Here is a 17,481-nt window from a genome sequence, read left to right as displayed (position 1 = left end):
ATCCCAGAAGAACTCAGTCCTGAGATCTGAAAACCAGTGTCTAGGTTTTTTTCCTTTATGATGGAAAGACATTGAGATTGATGTTTATGTTTTGTGTATGGGTGTGTGTTTTCCCTGAGATGTAATGAGTCGGTTTCAAAACTCACCACATCCACGAAGGGGAAGGTTTTCACTGGCCTCTCCTTGATGCTGGCCTCGAGCTCATTCTGCCTGCCTGTACCAGCCCTGGCACTTGCTATATCTTTTTGCATGCTTGATTTTGTTTACTAAAATGACTGAACTACTCTGGAAAAGCAGAAATAATCTGGATCTTTTCCACTGAGTTAGCGAGTCATATAGGCAAATGGAAGTATTTGGTGGATGCTCGGAGGGTTGAATTACTTATTCCAAAGATGGGGAAGTGTGACATTACCATTTTAGGGGCAGCAAGGTGCTATTATTTGCTCAGTAGGTGCAGACTGCAGGCTATGCAAGGACACAGCCTGATCTGTAATACTGTAGATTCTGAGACCACAGACATATGAGAATCCAGCCCCTTCACAGCTGATGTGTTAATTCCAGCTAGGAATGCAGATCTACTTAGATGATTTACACTGATATTATTCTGAATCACTCAGATAACTCCTCTTGAATATAAATGCTTGCTTTTTAAATCTTGTTTTGGTCTGTACTACTTCACTTAAATTGATAGAACCGAATGGAATAGTTTTATTCCTAGTTCTTGATAAGATCTGTATTCAGAAGTATACACTGGCATTAAAAGTAGTTCTGTGTTTTCAGTCGTACTTATATAATTGCAATCATTTCTGGCATGAATTCTCCCAAAACTTACTAGAGAAAGCATGTATGTACACAACAGGACGAGTGCTTGCTAACACAGCTGTGTCGTCGTGCTCTACTTGATCTGCCCACAGTGTGTCAGTATTTGCATTCATGATGTTGCTGGCTTAGCAGCTTTAAGCATTGTGCCACTGTGCGTTCAAGGCAAGTAAGTTCTCATACATAAGTAGCTATTGTAAGATTTGTCACTGAGATTTGTTGTTGCCACCTTTCAGACTGGAGGTGGAAACCACAGTCAAAACAGTTGCTACTAGGAATGTGTTCTGTATTTATATAGGCTAGGCATTGTTTAAATGTTAGAAAAGCTCCTACTTGTTGTGTTGGTTTGGAAAACATGGCTGGGGGCAGGGGGTGTTATACAGTCTGTCTTCTGAAGAATCTTGCAAATTGTATGAATGAAGTCCTGTAAATTAAAAAGGTCTAAGCAACGTAATGTCGTGACATAGGCACCTAGAGCAAACTGTTCGTTGGAGGAGATGGGAAGTTGTTTCAAGAGAGACTGAAGGAAACTCTTTAGTCTATTGCACAGGGAGAGCAAGTTTTCTGAAAGGTTCTGCCTCTCAAAACTGTGCCTTAAATGTTAAAAGTATATTATATGAAAATTCAGGAACTGTAGTAGAGATGGAATCCAGTTCCCTAATACACGGGCTCCGTGTTTTTTTACAATAGAACTTGACTTTAGAAAATCAGTTTTGTTCCATATTACATCTGTTCTAACACCTTCTTTACTGCACCTTCTTGTGGTAGTCTTAGGACTTTTGATATATCTTCATCTCTTTTGAGGGAGGGATGGAAAAAAAAACCACCCAAACAAACAAAAAAACCCCCTATCCTGATAAATATGACTGCCTTTGTCTAGAGGCAGTTGAATGTCTGTGCGCTGGGTCAGATTTGTTCATGTAATGATGACTTGAATATGAACGTGTGCACAAAGAAGTTGACATTGGTATAGTATTTGATGTCAGTTTAGCAACTATGACTTAGCAGTATATGTTACTGCTTCCTCATTTCTTACCCTGAAAATTTAGAATATTATCAAAGAGCAGAGGTTCTGGAAATCATAGAAGTGTTCACTTGCCTTTGCTAGTTAGACTGTTCACCTCCATGAGGTCAGTCAAACCACTACTAGCTATTAGTCCCTGAAATACAGTTTTGCCCAAAACACAAGTACTAAAAGCGAAGACCAGTGTCATAACTTTGTTTTTGAGTCTAATGTATGGGAACACTTTAGCTGTTCCTGATTTCAGGCACCATTTGGAGAGGAGGTCCTGTATACCTGAAAGGGAGATTTTAATATTTTTTCTCTCTCTTTTTTTTTTTTTTATTTTTTTTCCCCCCAAGTCATCACATGCTGAACAGTAGTTTATAGCTCTGGCAATATATACACAGTTGAGGCTGTGCTTTCCTACAGGAGAGAAGTGCATTAATTGTTATTTTTTTTCTTGAAGAAATGTGCTTATTTAAGTTCCAAAACAATTTAATTATGTTCAGTGGGAGCATTCTGGGAATTAAAAAATAGGCTCTTTTATAATCTCTTAAGACTCCTTAATTTTTTCAGAACTGGTTTATGTCTGTTGAAATATTTTTATTATCAGGCTATGCCTTAATCTGCTTGACTTACTGCAAAGTCTTTTTCCTGCCCAAATGTTTCATATACAGAGAGTTACAACAGTTAAATGTAGGAAGTTTTTCAATTGAAAGGCAGAGAACTGAATTAATTTAAAATTTTGAGTTTTGGCACAAATATTTACACATGGTTATAGAAAGCATACTTTGTGAATGATTCAGTTATTCTTGAATCATAATAGTTTTAAATAAACCATGGTGCCAGCAAAAATAAATTAGCTGTCGTTCCAACTCTCTTTGGTCTGTTTCTTTTAGGCACAAAATCAGTGTTATATTTAAGCATCCATCTGTTTTCTTAATCATATCTGATTTGAGCAACAATTACTGCGCATCCTTATCCAACTCCCAAAGCTCCCTTTAGAAGGTGAAGAGGGAGAAGACCACAACTGCCTTTCTTGATGATATTCAGCCAGTCTTTCATACAGTTTTTTTCATTGGTTTTTTTTTTTTCATTGGACTTAAATATTCTTCCTTTGGGACGAATGAGATGTAAATATTTAGCTAGGCTTAAAGGAAAGTATAAAATCTGTTTTCATCAGAAGCAGAATAGCAGGCAATCATGTCTCTGTAAAGTGCATAGTAAACCCCAACTGTATGTTGTTACAGACTATATGGAGCACAAAAATGCTCATATGGAATATATATCTCGAATCCGTATCATTGCTTAGTGTGTCCTCTGACTGAAGCAGTCTTACCTCTCGCACCACGAAGCAGTGTGTACTCAGCTGTGCAGGGGCTCAGCACTGTAGTTCTTCGCACTTGACAGCTGCTAAGTGTCATGTTTTCTTTTCAGGCAGTTAGCAGTATGTTAGGAAAACTGTCTTAAGATGTCATATCTTCAGGGGTGACAAATTCTAATGTTATCAGAATATTTGTCTGCTATTCCTTTTAGCTACCTGCAACAAGTTAATTCTTTTTTCTGGTAAGACATGATGTGCAAGATGAATTTGCTCATTTAGATTTCCTGAGAACAGAGAAGTATCCTCTTAGCTTCCAGTAATTGTGACATTGCATGCTGTTAAAACTTCCGAAAGTTTTCAAAACTAAGTGTGTAGAGAAGCAAAAATTCTGCCCTGCTTACCCTCCCCCACTCTCCCACCAGTCAGAGAAGCAGTACACTTGGGTTTGTTGTAGTATTTATCACACTTCTAATCCTTTAGCTCAGGTATGATTTAGTTGTATGCTCATAGATGACCCTTTTCCCCTTTTCTTGGTCCCTATTTGTGAAGATTAAATACAATTAGTATGATTGATTTAGTCTAAAAAAATATGATATCAATAAGGGCATAAATTAGCCTTTTCTATGGCCAGTTAATAATTCCACCTAAAGTAGACAATTCCTTTCCCCTTCTGCAATCAAAAGCCTTTTGACCACTTAAATACTCTCTTCTTCTCGGGAAGTGGTCTGGACAGTAGTTCCTAAGCCATTCTAATCTGTGGAGAAACTCTAATGCCTTTCATGAGACTGCCAAATACCACAAGAAAGGGCTGTATTTTCCTCCAAGTCCTTCTGTGCCAGATGGATCAAATGATTCCATTTTCCAGGCAAATAAATCAGAAATCTTGTAACCCCCTTTGCGATTTTGGGTCTTTTTTTTTTTTTTTTTCTTTTTTTTTTCTTTTTTTTCTGGAGATGTGACATGTATTTTTTTTTAATTCAGTATTTACTGTCTTCAGAGAGAATCTGCAAGGTTGCTACCTGGCCAGTAATTTTTTCCACAAAAGTATGCAGAACAATATGCAAAGTAATAGTAGTTCAGTTTCTGGGAAGCTGATGACTCTGCTTTTGTTTGGAGATGAAGAGGTGTACAGTTGGAAATAACTAAATATTTGGTTTTGTTGTATGAATACAGAGGGTTTCTTAGCGGCACGTTTTTAGTGAACCTATACAATATCCTTCCTTTATTGTGGCTCTGCATTTATTTGCTGGTGTAGTACCCAGTTTTTGTGGTTGTAACGGTTTGCCACTTACTGTTAAACCTGGCTTCTTCACAGGATAGTGGAAGGACACTTCATATTTTTTTCTCTACTTTTTTCTTCCTAAAAGGCATAGTTTAATATGATTTTAGATCTTGTCCACACTTTGTGTTTCAGACATGTTGTAACCAGCTCCCCAGCCTTTGAATTATTTTTGGAGTGTTGACAAGCGCAAGAACAGGAATTGGTGTTTGCAGTTTTTCAGAAAAATGTTCTGCCTGATTTTCTGAGGACTGGTAGAACTGTCCCTGAAAGCTGCCCATTTTTTCCATGATGAACTCTGTTTTCAGCTCCTTTTTTACTGAGGAGAGCTGGAAGGAATGTTGAGGAGTGGGGACTGGCCAACTGAGAAACCTGGGAGTTGGGAGAAAGAAGGGGATCTAGGCTAGGGCATCTGGGGAGGTCCAAGTATAATTTCCAAGCAATAAAACTGGTATGAGGGATGGGAGAGTAGGATTTGGTTAGGTGAGAGCTGGACTGGGATGGTAAGAAGGGGATGCTGAAGAGAGACAATTAGAACAAGTAGAATTGGGGAAGAGACAGCAAACATCAGACTTGGAGGGGGAAGGAGAAACATGATTCCTACACGCTCCCAAGATCCCATCAGTCATGCCATAAAAGAGGATGTTAACTATAGGATGTCTGACTCATTTGTTACAGAAGTTAAAAAAAAAAACAGTGTAGTGAATGATACAAGGAATTGCAGGTAGGAGAAAAATGCTTCATTGCTCAGGCTGTTGCCTCCTGCCAGGGAAGTGGATTCTGTCTTTCTGCCACTGAATTCTGCTCCAGTGTGTTGCAAGGCAAGTCAGTAAATCTCTTTGCGTGGTGAAATTTTGCTTTTGCAAGTGTCCATCTTGTGAAGAAGAAGCTGAAAGTGTATAGGCTGCATCTGAAATCAGTATTTGTTCTCATAACATCCAAGTGCTGTGTGATCTGAAGACTTTTTGAAAAAGCATTCCTGAAGCGTATGGAATTTTTCACCAAAAAGTGAAGATTGCTTTTAAATAAAGTACTTATTCTGGATTTAAATATTCTAGATGTCAAATAGGGATGCTCCAGTTACTTAATGGATTCTTTTTTAAGGTGATGTTTTGTACCATTGAATACTGTAATGATACATAATATAGAAAACTCCATTCTGTTTCTAGAGAAGGGTTCAATTCTGTTTGGTAATTTTGCTGTGTATTTCAGTAACTTAGCTATACATTAAACAGTATCACAAAATATTGAGTAGTTACGTGTTTGCAATCTACAGGTCAAATGGTTAAGATACTCTGGAAAAGGTAAAATGGGATCATGTGATAAACTCAGAATGCATATTTGCAAAAAGGCTAAATTGAAAGTTACGATATATTTGTGCATGCAGCTTTAAGTGCTAGGCATTGTAACTGTGGCAGTCTGTGCTAAATTATGGAATTTAATGTAAACCTAATTGGCATATCCAGACTTACTTGTCTGATCCTGTTATGTGAGAATCATGTAGAGCCAGATATATTGCACTTCTATGAGGTTTACTTTTCTAGGACCCTCAGAAAACTGTCATGCTCTGAAAGTAAAGAGGAAACTTCCTTCAGAAACGTAGCCACTTTCCCAGCTCTTGATAGGTCAGAACCAGAAAGTTGAGGGCTTCTCTTACACCATGCTCACAACAAAAGGGTATGGAAGAGGTGCAGATCTGAGCTAATGGTCTGATAGTTACTGTTTCTCACTGAATCTGGTGAGAGAATGGTACTCTCCTCCTTCAATCTTTCAGTTCACATAGCTGCTAAGTATAAAAATTGCTTTAGGTAACTTGGTGTGCTAAGTAAGTAAGAGGATGGTTTATTTCTCTTGCTGCTGGCTTTTGTTTTGTTTTGTTCTTGAGTTATTACAGTATGAGCTGGTGATCTGTGATAACATAAAACATTTCAGATTTTGTTTGTTTCTTTGAGAGACTGATATCTTTCAAGTAGACTGTGCTCTTAATCTGCTTCTTGTTAACAAATTTTTTATTTATTTTTTTAAAAAAGGCTATTTACCTTAAGCATTGACTCTGAATCTAGGTTTACTGTTGTGCTGGGTATGTCCTGGTTTTAATTTTACATGGTTTTCTGTTGTTAAAGCAGACTGGTACTAAGTAGCTTTAAAAGGCCAGATGACTTGAAAATAGCCTGCCTAGTTTAACTTAATGCATATCATGACATTAGTACATAATGCAAGAAAATATTGGGGTTTTTTATTTATGGTTTTTCTGCGCTTTCTAGCTGTGGATTTATTTTTAGTTTTAATTTATTCAAAGAATAGCTTATTGTTCTCTTTTACAATGATGGATGAAAAATACACTGGCCATCAGAGATACTGCACCATTGTTATAGTAGTATTACAGAGGCAGTGTTTCAGCAATGGAGATGCTAAATACAGAAACTTTATCACGTGAGCAAGGCATACTGATAGAGCAACAACAGATAATCTCTGTGTGAAATGGACAGCACCAGCTAAGCCAGCTGTGAGATGACCCTATATTATTCTGATAGTGATTTAACATTTCAGAATTGTTGTCAAGTCACTTCATCTTTTGTACTTTGTTTTGCCGTGCACAAAAAATGGGAATGACTGGACTGTATTCAAAGCGGTTTTGTGAGTCTTAACTAAGTATAGGAAGGTACATTAAATATAAGGGCTCTGTATATGTCTGTTGTTGTTTTTTGTTTTTTTTTAATTGTGGTACTCATCCTCAAAAAGTGACATCTATAGATTACACAGTCTAATGTCTGGAGGGGAGACCTTTCTGAGGAATAGCAGGAGTCTTGGGAATCAGATTATCACATGAGCAAGCTCTTCTTCTGAGTGTTGTATATACTGAAGGAATGTGTCATTTGGAAAAACACATCCTGTAAAGTGATCTTATTTATAAAGATGTTGTTTTAAGCAATATTTGTTGTTTTCACAGACTCATTAAAGAAAAACTAGATTATTATTTTACAAAGGAGGAAGCAGTTAATTTTTTAAAAACCAATCAGATTCGTATAATTTCTTTAACTTATACTTTTTTTTGGTTTAGGCCTTAAAGAAACTGCTGAAGAAAAGGTCAAAAACAGGTTGGAAGGAAAGGATAACCTAACTCCATGGCAAAAATATCTAGAGAAGAAGAAAGAAAAAAGAATTCTAAAAAAAAAGAGAAAGGTAATGTTTGCATTGGCCGCTTGAGGGGAGTTGTTTGTTTTCCTAAGTTGCTGTTATTGTTTGGTTTAGGTAAGCTAAAAAAGTTGGATAGCTTCCAGTACTGTTTTAAGGTTAGAATATGCAGTGGTCACTCATGTGGAGAGACCGAGAGTGCCTCATCAATCTTAGAGCAAAAGGATATGCAGGATACTACTGATCATATGTATGCTTACACAAAATTTGTTTTATCTGCCTCTTGCTTTGAAGATAAATGACTCATAACAGCATTTGGTTTTTAATTTACATTTTTGAATGCATTAGGAAGGGTCTTTTTGCTCCTTTACGCCTATCAGTTCAGAGTTGTTATGGTAACTGTTACTTGGGGAATTTTTGGCCTAAAATGATACAAACTTGTTTCCCAAAAGTGTAACGTCAAAGAACTGATAGCCACAAAGAACTATTCAAATTTCAAATTGCAAGAGAATTTGGTAAATAGTTCTGTGTGAATAACAAAATGGTCCTGTAGGAATGTGAAAATTGCTGCTGCTTCATCTTTCCACACGCAGAAGGTAATTGTGAAGTAACTGACTCCTGTGGCAGTAATGTGCAGAAATAGGCAGATAAATTAAATGTTTGTGCATCTGCTAGAAAAAAAACAAACATGTAGCATACAGAATCTAGCTTCCCTAAATTCTTAAATTACTCTGAGTGTAATTCGTGTTGCAGAAGAATGTTTTTAAGAGCAATCTCTGTGGCTCGAGTTACACTGTGCATTCCAGTTAGTTTTAACTGGCATGTGCTGAGTAACTTCCTAAACCTTACAGAAAATGAGTGCTCTGAATAGAGTAAGTAGCACAGTTAGGTAGTAGAGCAACTTTTGCTAGCATAGTATTCTTGTTTAGTCTGATAAATTTGAGTCAAGGGGCAAGGTGTACAACAGAGTACTTCCAGTAATAACATACTTTCTTTTAAATCCGAAGTCAGTCTTTTTGACTTTTGGAGCAGAAAATGAAGCTCCTTGCTCAAGTAAGTAGAGCTTTTGTGGAACATAAAGTAAGGACATAACAATGCTGTGATCCTGTAATGTGCTGGTATGGTTAGGTAGTGCATCACAGTTAGTGGGTACATCTAATAAAGATTCTTGGAATATACAAGTAGCCCTTCTTCAGGTACATAAAAAGCTTTCAGTCTGTGAAACAGACTTTTAAATTGTTGATTTGTCTTTACTAGCTATTTTTAGTGTATTGTAGTTTTATGATCAGCATACAGTATTTCAGTTTTCATCTTCATAGTTACTAACAGAAGGAACATCTAATTGCAGTGAAACTTAAGTAGTATATATGTTGATTGAAGTAATGTTTGTGCTTTGTTACAGGCTACTGCTGAGAGAGAACAGAGTGAAGATGAGCTTCCATCTGATGTTGATCTCAACGATCCATATTTTGCTGAAGAACTTGAGAAAACAGGTGGGTCAAGACAGGTGACCACTGGAATATGTCTGCCCTTTCTTCAAATAATGAGCTTTCAAAACAAGTTGGGATAGAGTAAATGCAGAAATAGCATGTTCAGAATGAAATAAACTAGGTGCCATTTCCGTAGGTGCCATTTGCAGCTGCTGTGCTTGTGAAATTATGCATATTGTGGTGTGTGGAATGGTAGGGAACATTGTTCTTTTAGCTTTCACCAGAGAACATTATGTAGCCAAATTCTGGGGATGGCTGTTAAAAACAAACTGACCATCTGCACCCCTAAATATTCCAAAGAAAAGAACCTGATTGCCTTTGAAGCCTGTTTCCTTTTATATAGGAGGAGCCAGATATATATGGGTCCCTGTGAAGTTTGGGTCCGTTGCAAAAATGTCAGATGTTTTTGCATCATAAACAAAGTTGTCTTTCAGAAGAAATCAAATTTCTTTTCTGTTACACTCATACATGTTTTTACTAGTGTACTCTGGCTACCTAGAAGCCCAAACAGTAAAATGTAATATTTTAGGAAATAACTTGTCCAGTTTAGATTTTTAGGATACTTTTTTTACAAGCTTTTTAGTCTGATGTTTAAGTTAGCTTTTGCTGTGGTAATAGTAAATTTATTTTGAGTGTGATTTTGCTGGTTAAAATCCTAAGGTAGGGATAATCAGTAAGTGTAAGGCTTAAAGTGAGCTGGCTTTCCGTGCTTTTGGGAGCCTAAACCTAAGGGTGTTCCATGCTATTGTATATTAAAAGAAGAAAAAAGAGGGGGGGGGGGGGAGAAGAAAGAAAACAAGCAATCAAACACAAAAAAGGTAGCAACAGATTTACAAATATTACCAGTCTGTTGTTTTCATTGGGTTTTCTTTCAACGTAGCAGTGCAGATCAAAGTTCCATTTAAACAGAATACATTACTGTTAATTTGATACCAGTCGGCATAGGCTTCTTCTGTCGTGGTGGTTTGAAGTTTGTATTAGGAGAAAATAAATAATTCAAAAGCAAAACCTAGACGACTTTGTGTCTTACTGTGCTTATATGTATGTGTTAATAGTCAGAAGTACCAAACAGTAGGGTAAGTCCTACCCATGTTTTACAGAAAATAGTGCAATTTAAGGTGTCATGCAATGCTGTTTTCTGCCATGCTATCCTGGCAAGTTGTATATAGTTTTTTTTCAGAACTCACTGTAAAGATGCCATTCCTTCCACCCCTTTTTTAATTTTTCTTTAATAACAAGATCGTGTAAGTACTCTCATATTAATAATGGATGTTTCAACGTTCTATGTAAAATCTCTGAAATAATGTTTTCTTCTGCATTATATAAGTAGTTCTTTGTGTCATGGAGGGGCTCGGCAGAGAACAGTCTTATCTGCAGATTCTTGTCTGGAGGATAGGCTTTTAGTGTTCCTGGAGTCTTTGAGCATAGTATAATAGACGTAAAGGTTAAGAAAGTGAAGCTTTTTTCTGCAAGATTACTGATAATCTGCTGAGAAACAGGAGAAAACCAGAATGTGGCTAGCCCTGCAGAGGTTTTAAAGGGAGAGTACAGTGGCTGGCTGCAAGCCAGTTGACATTTTAACAATGATTACACAGCACAATTTTGTCTGGCTTTCACCAAGTTTACCCAGAACAGCCTGTCTCATAGCTGGGGTTGCTTTTAAGCACAGCTAGCTTATCCAGTTGGGGAAAATGGGTTGCAATCTTCTTTGAACTAGGCTGTAACTCTGCCAATTTTCTATCTAGGGTACAGACAGTATACAACTTGAATGACTGTAATTTTTCATAAGCCTTCCACAATTCCCCTGAAAAATTGAAATTTGTCCCTTAAACTGACTGTCAGATGATCTTAGATTATGCTGAAGAAGCATGTGACTTTGGGATATGCTCACGACTCAGGTGGACCAGTGCAGAAACTGGGAGGACGCAGTAGTACTGTTAGGGTTTTGCAGTGGTGTATTTGCTCCCTTGCTGGATTCACTTGTTGACCATAGTGTGTATGGGTCTTGTATAAATTAAGTTTTTGTCAAGCTTAGGCAAATGAAAGAGTGTAAGAAGCTGTTAGACAAAGGGCCTCACAAATTTGAAAACTGGAAATTATGGGAAGTCTACTCGAGTGTGTATTCATCAGGTTTGTCTTTGTTTTTGAGAACTGTTTGTAAAGCAGGCAGTGATTCTTGTACTGTAGATGCTTCCTCTTGGGAGAGGCAAGGTAGAGCAAATTCTTTGTTCCTGCTATGCCCAAAGAGAGTCTGCACAGGGTGCAGGTGTGTGCAAATTAGCACTCATGAAATTCATGACAGTGGTTGCTTTGCACAAAGTTTTCATCTGTGCATAGTGCCTCTGTGGATTTTCAATAGTACCACAAGCTAAAATGTAAAATGCTTCATCTGTATGAGCCTCGATGTTGCATTGCAGAAGCTTGATTCTAGTTTGATATTATCAAGAAAAAGAATAGTTTGTTACTCGTTTTACATGGATGCACCTATTTCAAAAAGTGTTGCACAGCTTCATTTGGCCTGGCCAGTTTCAGTCTTACTGCATCTGTTTCTGCAGGGTCTCAGAACAGGTTCGTGTAAGATAGAACGACTTTTGTAGCTTGAAGTGTTGGAAGATTAATAACTGAATAGTGTAATTGCTCATTAACATGGGAGCAATGTCCTGCTTTTGGAGTTCACTCAGCAGTTGCAGAACACTTTATAGACTATTAAACATACTTTCTATTGATCGTTCTTTGAGGAATAACTCCTATAGGTTCCAAACCTTTTGATGCCTTCTGATGGTCTAATTTATGATATATGTAAGAATTGATGGTTTCTTAATGCTAGATGGTAGCGGTACGACTGCGGGGACATTAAGAGGTTAACAGCAAAAGCTTAGTACAGTTGTAGAACCTGTACTGGGAAGATAAAGGTCTCAGCTGTGTTACTGATTTATTTACTGTCTGTCTTTGCAAGGCTTTTGAGACCAACTTTCAGGCTTCTGAATGAGACAGGTAAGAGGTCTTGTGAGAGAAGTTTTTGGTCTGGGGTCGATCTCTGTGTTTGAAATATCAAAACTGTGATTAGCTTTTACTGTTAGCACTGGAAAGTTGATGTGCAAAATGAATGTTGCAGACTGGATTCTTGAGCTGAGAAAGAGCTGAGTGGCAGCCTGAGGGGGGGTTGCAGCAGAGACTTGAAGCTTTTTCACTGGCTGGTGGCAGCTATCACATTCGCATAGCATTGAAGACAAGTGTCTGCTGCTGTAAGGCGGAACAAATCTGTTTTAAAGATGGCAGTGGGGATTAGGTACTAGGGGAAATCGGAGGTTTTGCAGTCGTTTGGGAAAGCCTTTTATCATAGGTTTTACATTCCTAAGTGTGCAAAAATGGTGGGGGGGGACTTCCAGAATGTATGTGGGAAGAGGCGCTGTGTCAGGAGTATGTTAAAAAAGATAGAAAATGATGCATTTGTGAATTCGGAACTGTTTTCAGTCTGATGGAGAATTTTTAGTGCTAAGTGTGATTTTTAGGCCCCAAGCTGGTTTTATTAGTTGCATAGTGTCATAGTAAGAAAGACTGATTGATTGATTGATTGATTTTCATGGAAAAGAGCTTAGTTTAATACTAGTTCCTGGTTCACCTCCATCTGCAGCAACAGAAGTCTTTGAAGGCATAAAGCTAAACTATCTTCAATTCTGTGATTCTACATATAGTGAAAGATGAAGGAAGATGACTTGAGGGCCCCTTCTGTGGGGCATGGGTGGAAAGGCAAAGGGATTTACTGATTTAGCTTCTAGAACAGTTGTCTCCAATTCATACCTCTGATTCCTTTTCTGTAGTTTAGCCAGTTCTGGGAAGATACAAAAGATTTCATAGTTGTTGAAGTCTTACATAAGACATTTATTTCTCCCTTCTACATATTAACATAAATTGTGCAGGTTAGGTTAACAATATTATGTCTGTATCTGATTTTCCTGCACATTTTCTGGAACTACTAAATCAACAGTTCTTAAGCTGATGACATTGTGCATCTGGATAGTTTATTTTTTGGTGCTGGTGGTTTGTTTCTTCTAGAAATCCATTTCCAGCTTGGAATCCATTTAGAAATAGTCAAGAGAATAGTCAAAGGAGAAAAAATGTACTTCAAGAAACGTGTCCTGTTCCAGAGTATACTTAGTGATATAACTTGACGTTTTTCTGGCATGTTTGTACTTCTAGTCTGACTACAAATCTGGCTTAACAAAATGGAGCCAAATACCTTCCTTAAGAGTACCCCCAGTGGACTGTAATAAATTGCCTGGGAATGTAATTCCAAGCTCAAAGGTCAGAGTATGTGGTTCAGGTCAGGAAACCTTCTGCTTTTCCTGCTCCTTCTTGATCAAGATCTACAGGCATTCCAAAGAGAGTAATTTGATTTTGTAGGATTTATAAATGGATCTGTTTTCATTAAAAGTTATGTTTGACTAATGTCTTATGCTGTTACTATCCATTATGTCTGCCTAATCAGCGCTGCGTATCTAAAGTAAATTCTGAGAGAGTAAGAGAGCTTCATCAGAAGAGTATTCGATCTGAATAGTCACTCATATTTTAATTACCTTGATTTTGTTCAGGTCTTTTTTGTGAGGGTTTTTAGTGCTAGAACTGTTTTTCCCTTTCTTTTTTTTTTTTCTTTTTTCTTTTTTTTTTTTTTTTTTTTTTTTAACTGATGAATTCTTACTCATCTGCCGGACTTGTATTCTGGGTACAGAGAAGAGGTGCACATTTGCCATTTATTCTAAAGTATGTACTTTGTTGTCTACTTAAGTAGAAAGAACGAGCAATATGAGAACTGCAGAACACTTCAATTACATTTATAAGTATATAAGCTAATATCTCTTTAAAACACCCTGGGAGTGGAGTGATGTCATGTGCTTGCCTGCACTGTTGTGATACTTCTCTCTATGGCTCTATGAAAAACACAGTAAACCCATTTTTTCTAACTGTTCTTTGTTGTTGATTTGTTTATGCCATTGGAATATTGCTGCCTCCTGAAACAAATATTCAGTGGATTGTTATTGCTTTAGGTCTAGCTGGCTTTTCTTAACTTTTCAGCCTTTTTCCAGCATCTGACACTTAAGTATTGATTACAAGAAAATGAGATGCACTTAGAGGTTCTATTCATCAGTAAATTATGTTATCATGAATAAACTTGAATAAACATGTTTAATCATATATTATATTTGCACTCAGGTGTAAAGAAGAAGCCAGAATCTGTTGAAAGTACCTCAGAAGATGAAGATGAAGTTGAAAGACAGAAGGTAAAGTGGTTTAAGATGTTAAGAATTACAGATGTTGCATTGCCTGAATTCTGTAAATATTTGCTATGTTTGTGAGTGGAACTACTGAATTCCATAGGATGGCAATAGAATAGAATTGTATAATTTTAATAGCGAGAGCTGTTGGAACAAGAACTACACAAGAAAAATGGTAGGTGGCACATGACTTGATGTCTTTAAGATTACACCAGGCTACCTTTCTGGGACAGTTGAACACAGCAGGGATAGGCAGCACTGAAATGTGAGGGCACAGAAGTCATACTGGTTGAGCTGATAGTCCCTCTGGCTTTAAAGCTGCCACAGTAAGTTTTCATGTTGCGTGGTGCTCAACATTTACCCCTAACGTCAGCACTGTATGAAATATCTGTGTGTCAAAAAATTGTCCTGTAGACTTTTAACTTTGAAGACTGAGTTGTTTGGTATTGCATGCTTGTTTTTCATTCTTCCTCAGGACAAGTTAGCTAAATAATTTATTGAATTCTTACATGTTAATTTTTATTTTGCTGTATAGATATCAATATAAAATTGTGATTTCAAAGTTATAGTGTGCAATTTCCAGATTATATTATTAGTATGTTTGAAAGTTGAATGTGGGTATTTGCATTTATTTTATATCTAATAAAAAGGAAATCAACTTCTATATGTTAAATGTTAAAAGAACATTCTTATGGATGGAATAATACTGCCCTGACAACCCTGTTTCAACTCATTTATGTGTGTGTCAGCTCATACAGACTTCATTAATGAGTTGTTACATTTGTTGTAGGAAACTTAATTTCATTGTGTACATGGACTATCTTATTTTGTAACAGGCTGAAATGGCCCTACTTATGATGGATGATGAGGATGACGCCAGAAAACATTTTAATTATAAAAAGATTGTAGAACAACAGAATTTGAGCAAGAGGAAAAAGAAACTCTTAATGAAGAAGAAAGAATTACTAGAAGATGACTTCCAGGTAATGGTATACTCCTGATTTTAAGGCTCAGCTAGAACCGTTGTTAATATCAATTATTTTCAGGACAATTTTGTTTTTTTCATATCCTTCTCCTCCCCTACTCTGAAGGAGAAGAGCTAGATATACATTTTCAGGGAGTTCAAGGTTGTTTTCAAAAAGCAAGAAATATACTGACACAGTGTTGAAGGAAACAGACTTAAACTCTGTGTAAGGCAACAAGGTGCTATTTATGCAAGGCCTTGTACATCTTGTTGCCTAATATACTCCTTGGTGTGTTTGTTCTGATGGTTATCCACTGCTGCTTTTGCCCCGGTTGGTTCTTGACAACGAACCTTTCCTTGGTCTGCCAATAGAGGCACGTACAGGATTTGTACAAGTGTTCACTTCTCTGTTTTACCAATCTTCTGGCTCTTCACCTCACACTCGCTGGGATTCTGTGACTGGAGCACTTCCAGGAATGGTGAACAATCTCACGAGCTATGACTCCCTAAGCAGCTCGTATTTTACTGTGTTTGAAAGCTTTGCTATCATGGGTAAAAGTTATCTAAAATAAATACTCCTTTTCTCCCTTCAGGTAAATGTTGCTGACACAAGATTCCAAGCTATGTTTACTTCTCCCCTGTTCAATTTGGATCCTTCAGATCCAAATTTCAAGAAGACAAAAGCAGTAGAAAAGATCTTGGAAGAAAAAGCTCGCCGAAGAGAAGAAAAGGAGCGAGATCTTAAGGAGGCAAGCAAGGGGCAGGAGAACAAGATGGCAAAGAAAGGAGTTGTTGCTAAGAAAGGCATAGATCCTGCTTTATCAATGCTAATAAAATCTGTCAAAAATAAAACTGAAGAGTTTCAGGCAAGGAAAAAGCAAAAATTGAAATAACTAAACTTCAGTTTTACTCAGAAGTTGACGTTAGTTCCATTCTTATACCTGGCGACACCTATTAAAGTTACTACAGCCTGCTCTGATTCCCATCCACCTAAAATTTTCTGAGAAGTCACTTAATTATGGTGGTGAGTACTGAAGTAACTAGAGCGATAATCAGTCTTTTCTTCTGCCACAACAAATACGTATTTTCAAGGTGTAGATTTCCAGTAATAGTACAAAAAAGTAAGTAAGGAATTGGTGGGTTTGGGGCTGTTTCTTTAGTATCATGCTGTCTCTTAAAGATAACAAAAATGCTGAAGATGGCTACAAAAAGTAGTCATAATTATGGCTGTAATTTATAAATAACTTCTGCAGAGATTTATTGCTGAGACTAAAGGGTCTTAAAGTTTTTAATTCCACAGAAGTCTGTAAAACATATTTCTGTTGATAAACAAGGTGGTATTGTAACCAAAAATTGAAGAAATTTTGTATACAGGTTTTCTGTACATTTTAAAAGATTGCATATATCCTTCACTAATTTCTCCTCTAAATACTTTTAAGACTTCCTGGATAACAGAACTAATTAATGGAAATACTGCCATTTAGAGGTGTTTCATTAATATATGTTGGAAATAAATGGTTTAAATTGGCCCGAAGGAATTTTGGATACTTAGCTGTGTGGTGGTGTTCTGCGCCTGAATGAAATTATGTCAACATTAAACTTCTTGCTATTAATATTGCATTCCCATTAATTTAGTTAGACTTATATAAGATCTTCCATCATTGCAAGTATTAAAAGCAAGAGAGAAATAAAAGCTAGATCTAGATGATACAATTTTAGAAACCCTGTTGTTTGGCCATGTTATTAGTGTTCGTGATGAAGGTATCAGTGGTGCAGGGAAAATACAATAGGTAGAAAATGATCTTTCGTCCCTGGAGTGTGGGGATTGATTTGTCTTTAAGTTTGGGGTTGGGTTAGAGTTTTTTGGGTGTTTTTTAAGTGTTTGCTGTATCAGCTCTAATGGAAATACAACACTGTATCAAAAAAAGAACTAAAAAGTTAGAAACAAGGAGCTGAAAGGCAATTTGTAATTTTAAAGAGGTATTGTTAATTTCTGAAACATCCTACTGGAAGTGGCAGGAAGCTTCTGAACATGGGTATACAGTGGAGAACAGCATAGTGATATTCAGCAAGACAATGAATTTATGAAGAAAGATGCTTTGGGAAACAAAGAGTTTTCCACCAAGGGAAGCATCCCTGCATCAAACAGGAGAACCAATCGTTACTACTTAAGAAACTGTTGTGTCATACGAAA

At 37.0% G+C, this 17,481-nt stretch overlaps 1 protein-coding gene across 3 annotated transcripts in view; it reads left to right on the top strand.

Moving 5' to 3' along the window:
* Positions 1 to 16,825, top strand: part of ESF1 (ESF1 nucleolar pre-rRNA processing protein homolog) — a 34,925-nt gene extending 18,100 nt beyond the window's left edge. For all 3 annotated transcript variants that reach the window (XM_055725607.1, XM_014285323.3, XM_005445595.4), the window contains 5 exons: positions 7,487 to 7,608; positions 8,963 to 9,053; positions 14,262 to 14,329; positions 15,160 to 15,306; positions 15,881 to 16,825. In XM_055725607.1, coding sequence (XP_055581582.1) covers positions 7,487 to 7,608; positions 8,963 to 9,053; positions 14,262 to 14,329; positions 15,160 to 15,306; positions 15,881 to 16,180 — 728 coding nt within the window. In that variant the 3' untranslated portion in view covers positions 16,181 to 16,825. The remainder of the gene's footprint in view (positions 1 to 7,486; positions 7,609 to 8,962; positions 9,054 to 14,261; positions 14,330 to 15,159; positions 15,307 to 15,880) is intronic.
* Positions 16,826 to 17,481: the final 656 nt, after the last annotated feature.

The sequence above is a fragment of the Falco cherrug genome, chromosome 13 (assembly GCF_023634085.1).
Source record: "Falco cherrug isolate bFalChe1 chromosome 13, bFalChe1.pri, whole genome shotgun sequence".
Classification (NCBI taxonomy): domain Eukaryota; kingdom Metazoa; phylum Chordata; class Aves; order Falconiformes; family Falconidae; genus Falco; species Falco cherrug.
This window is presented reverse-complemented; position numbering and strand designations above follow the sequence as displayed.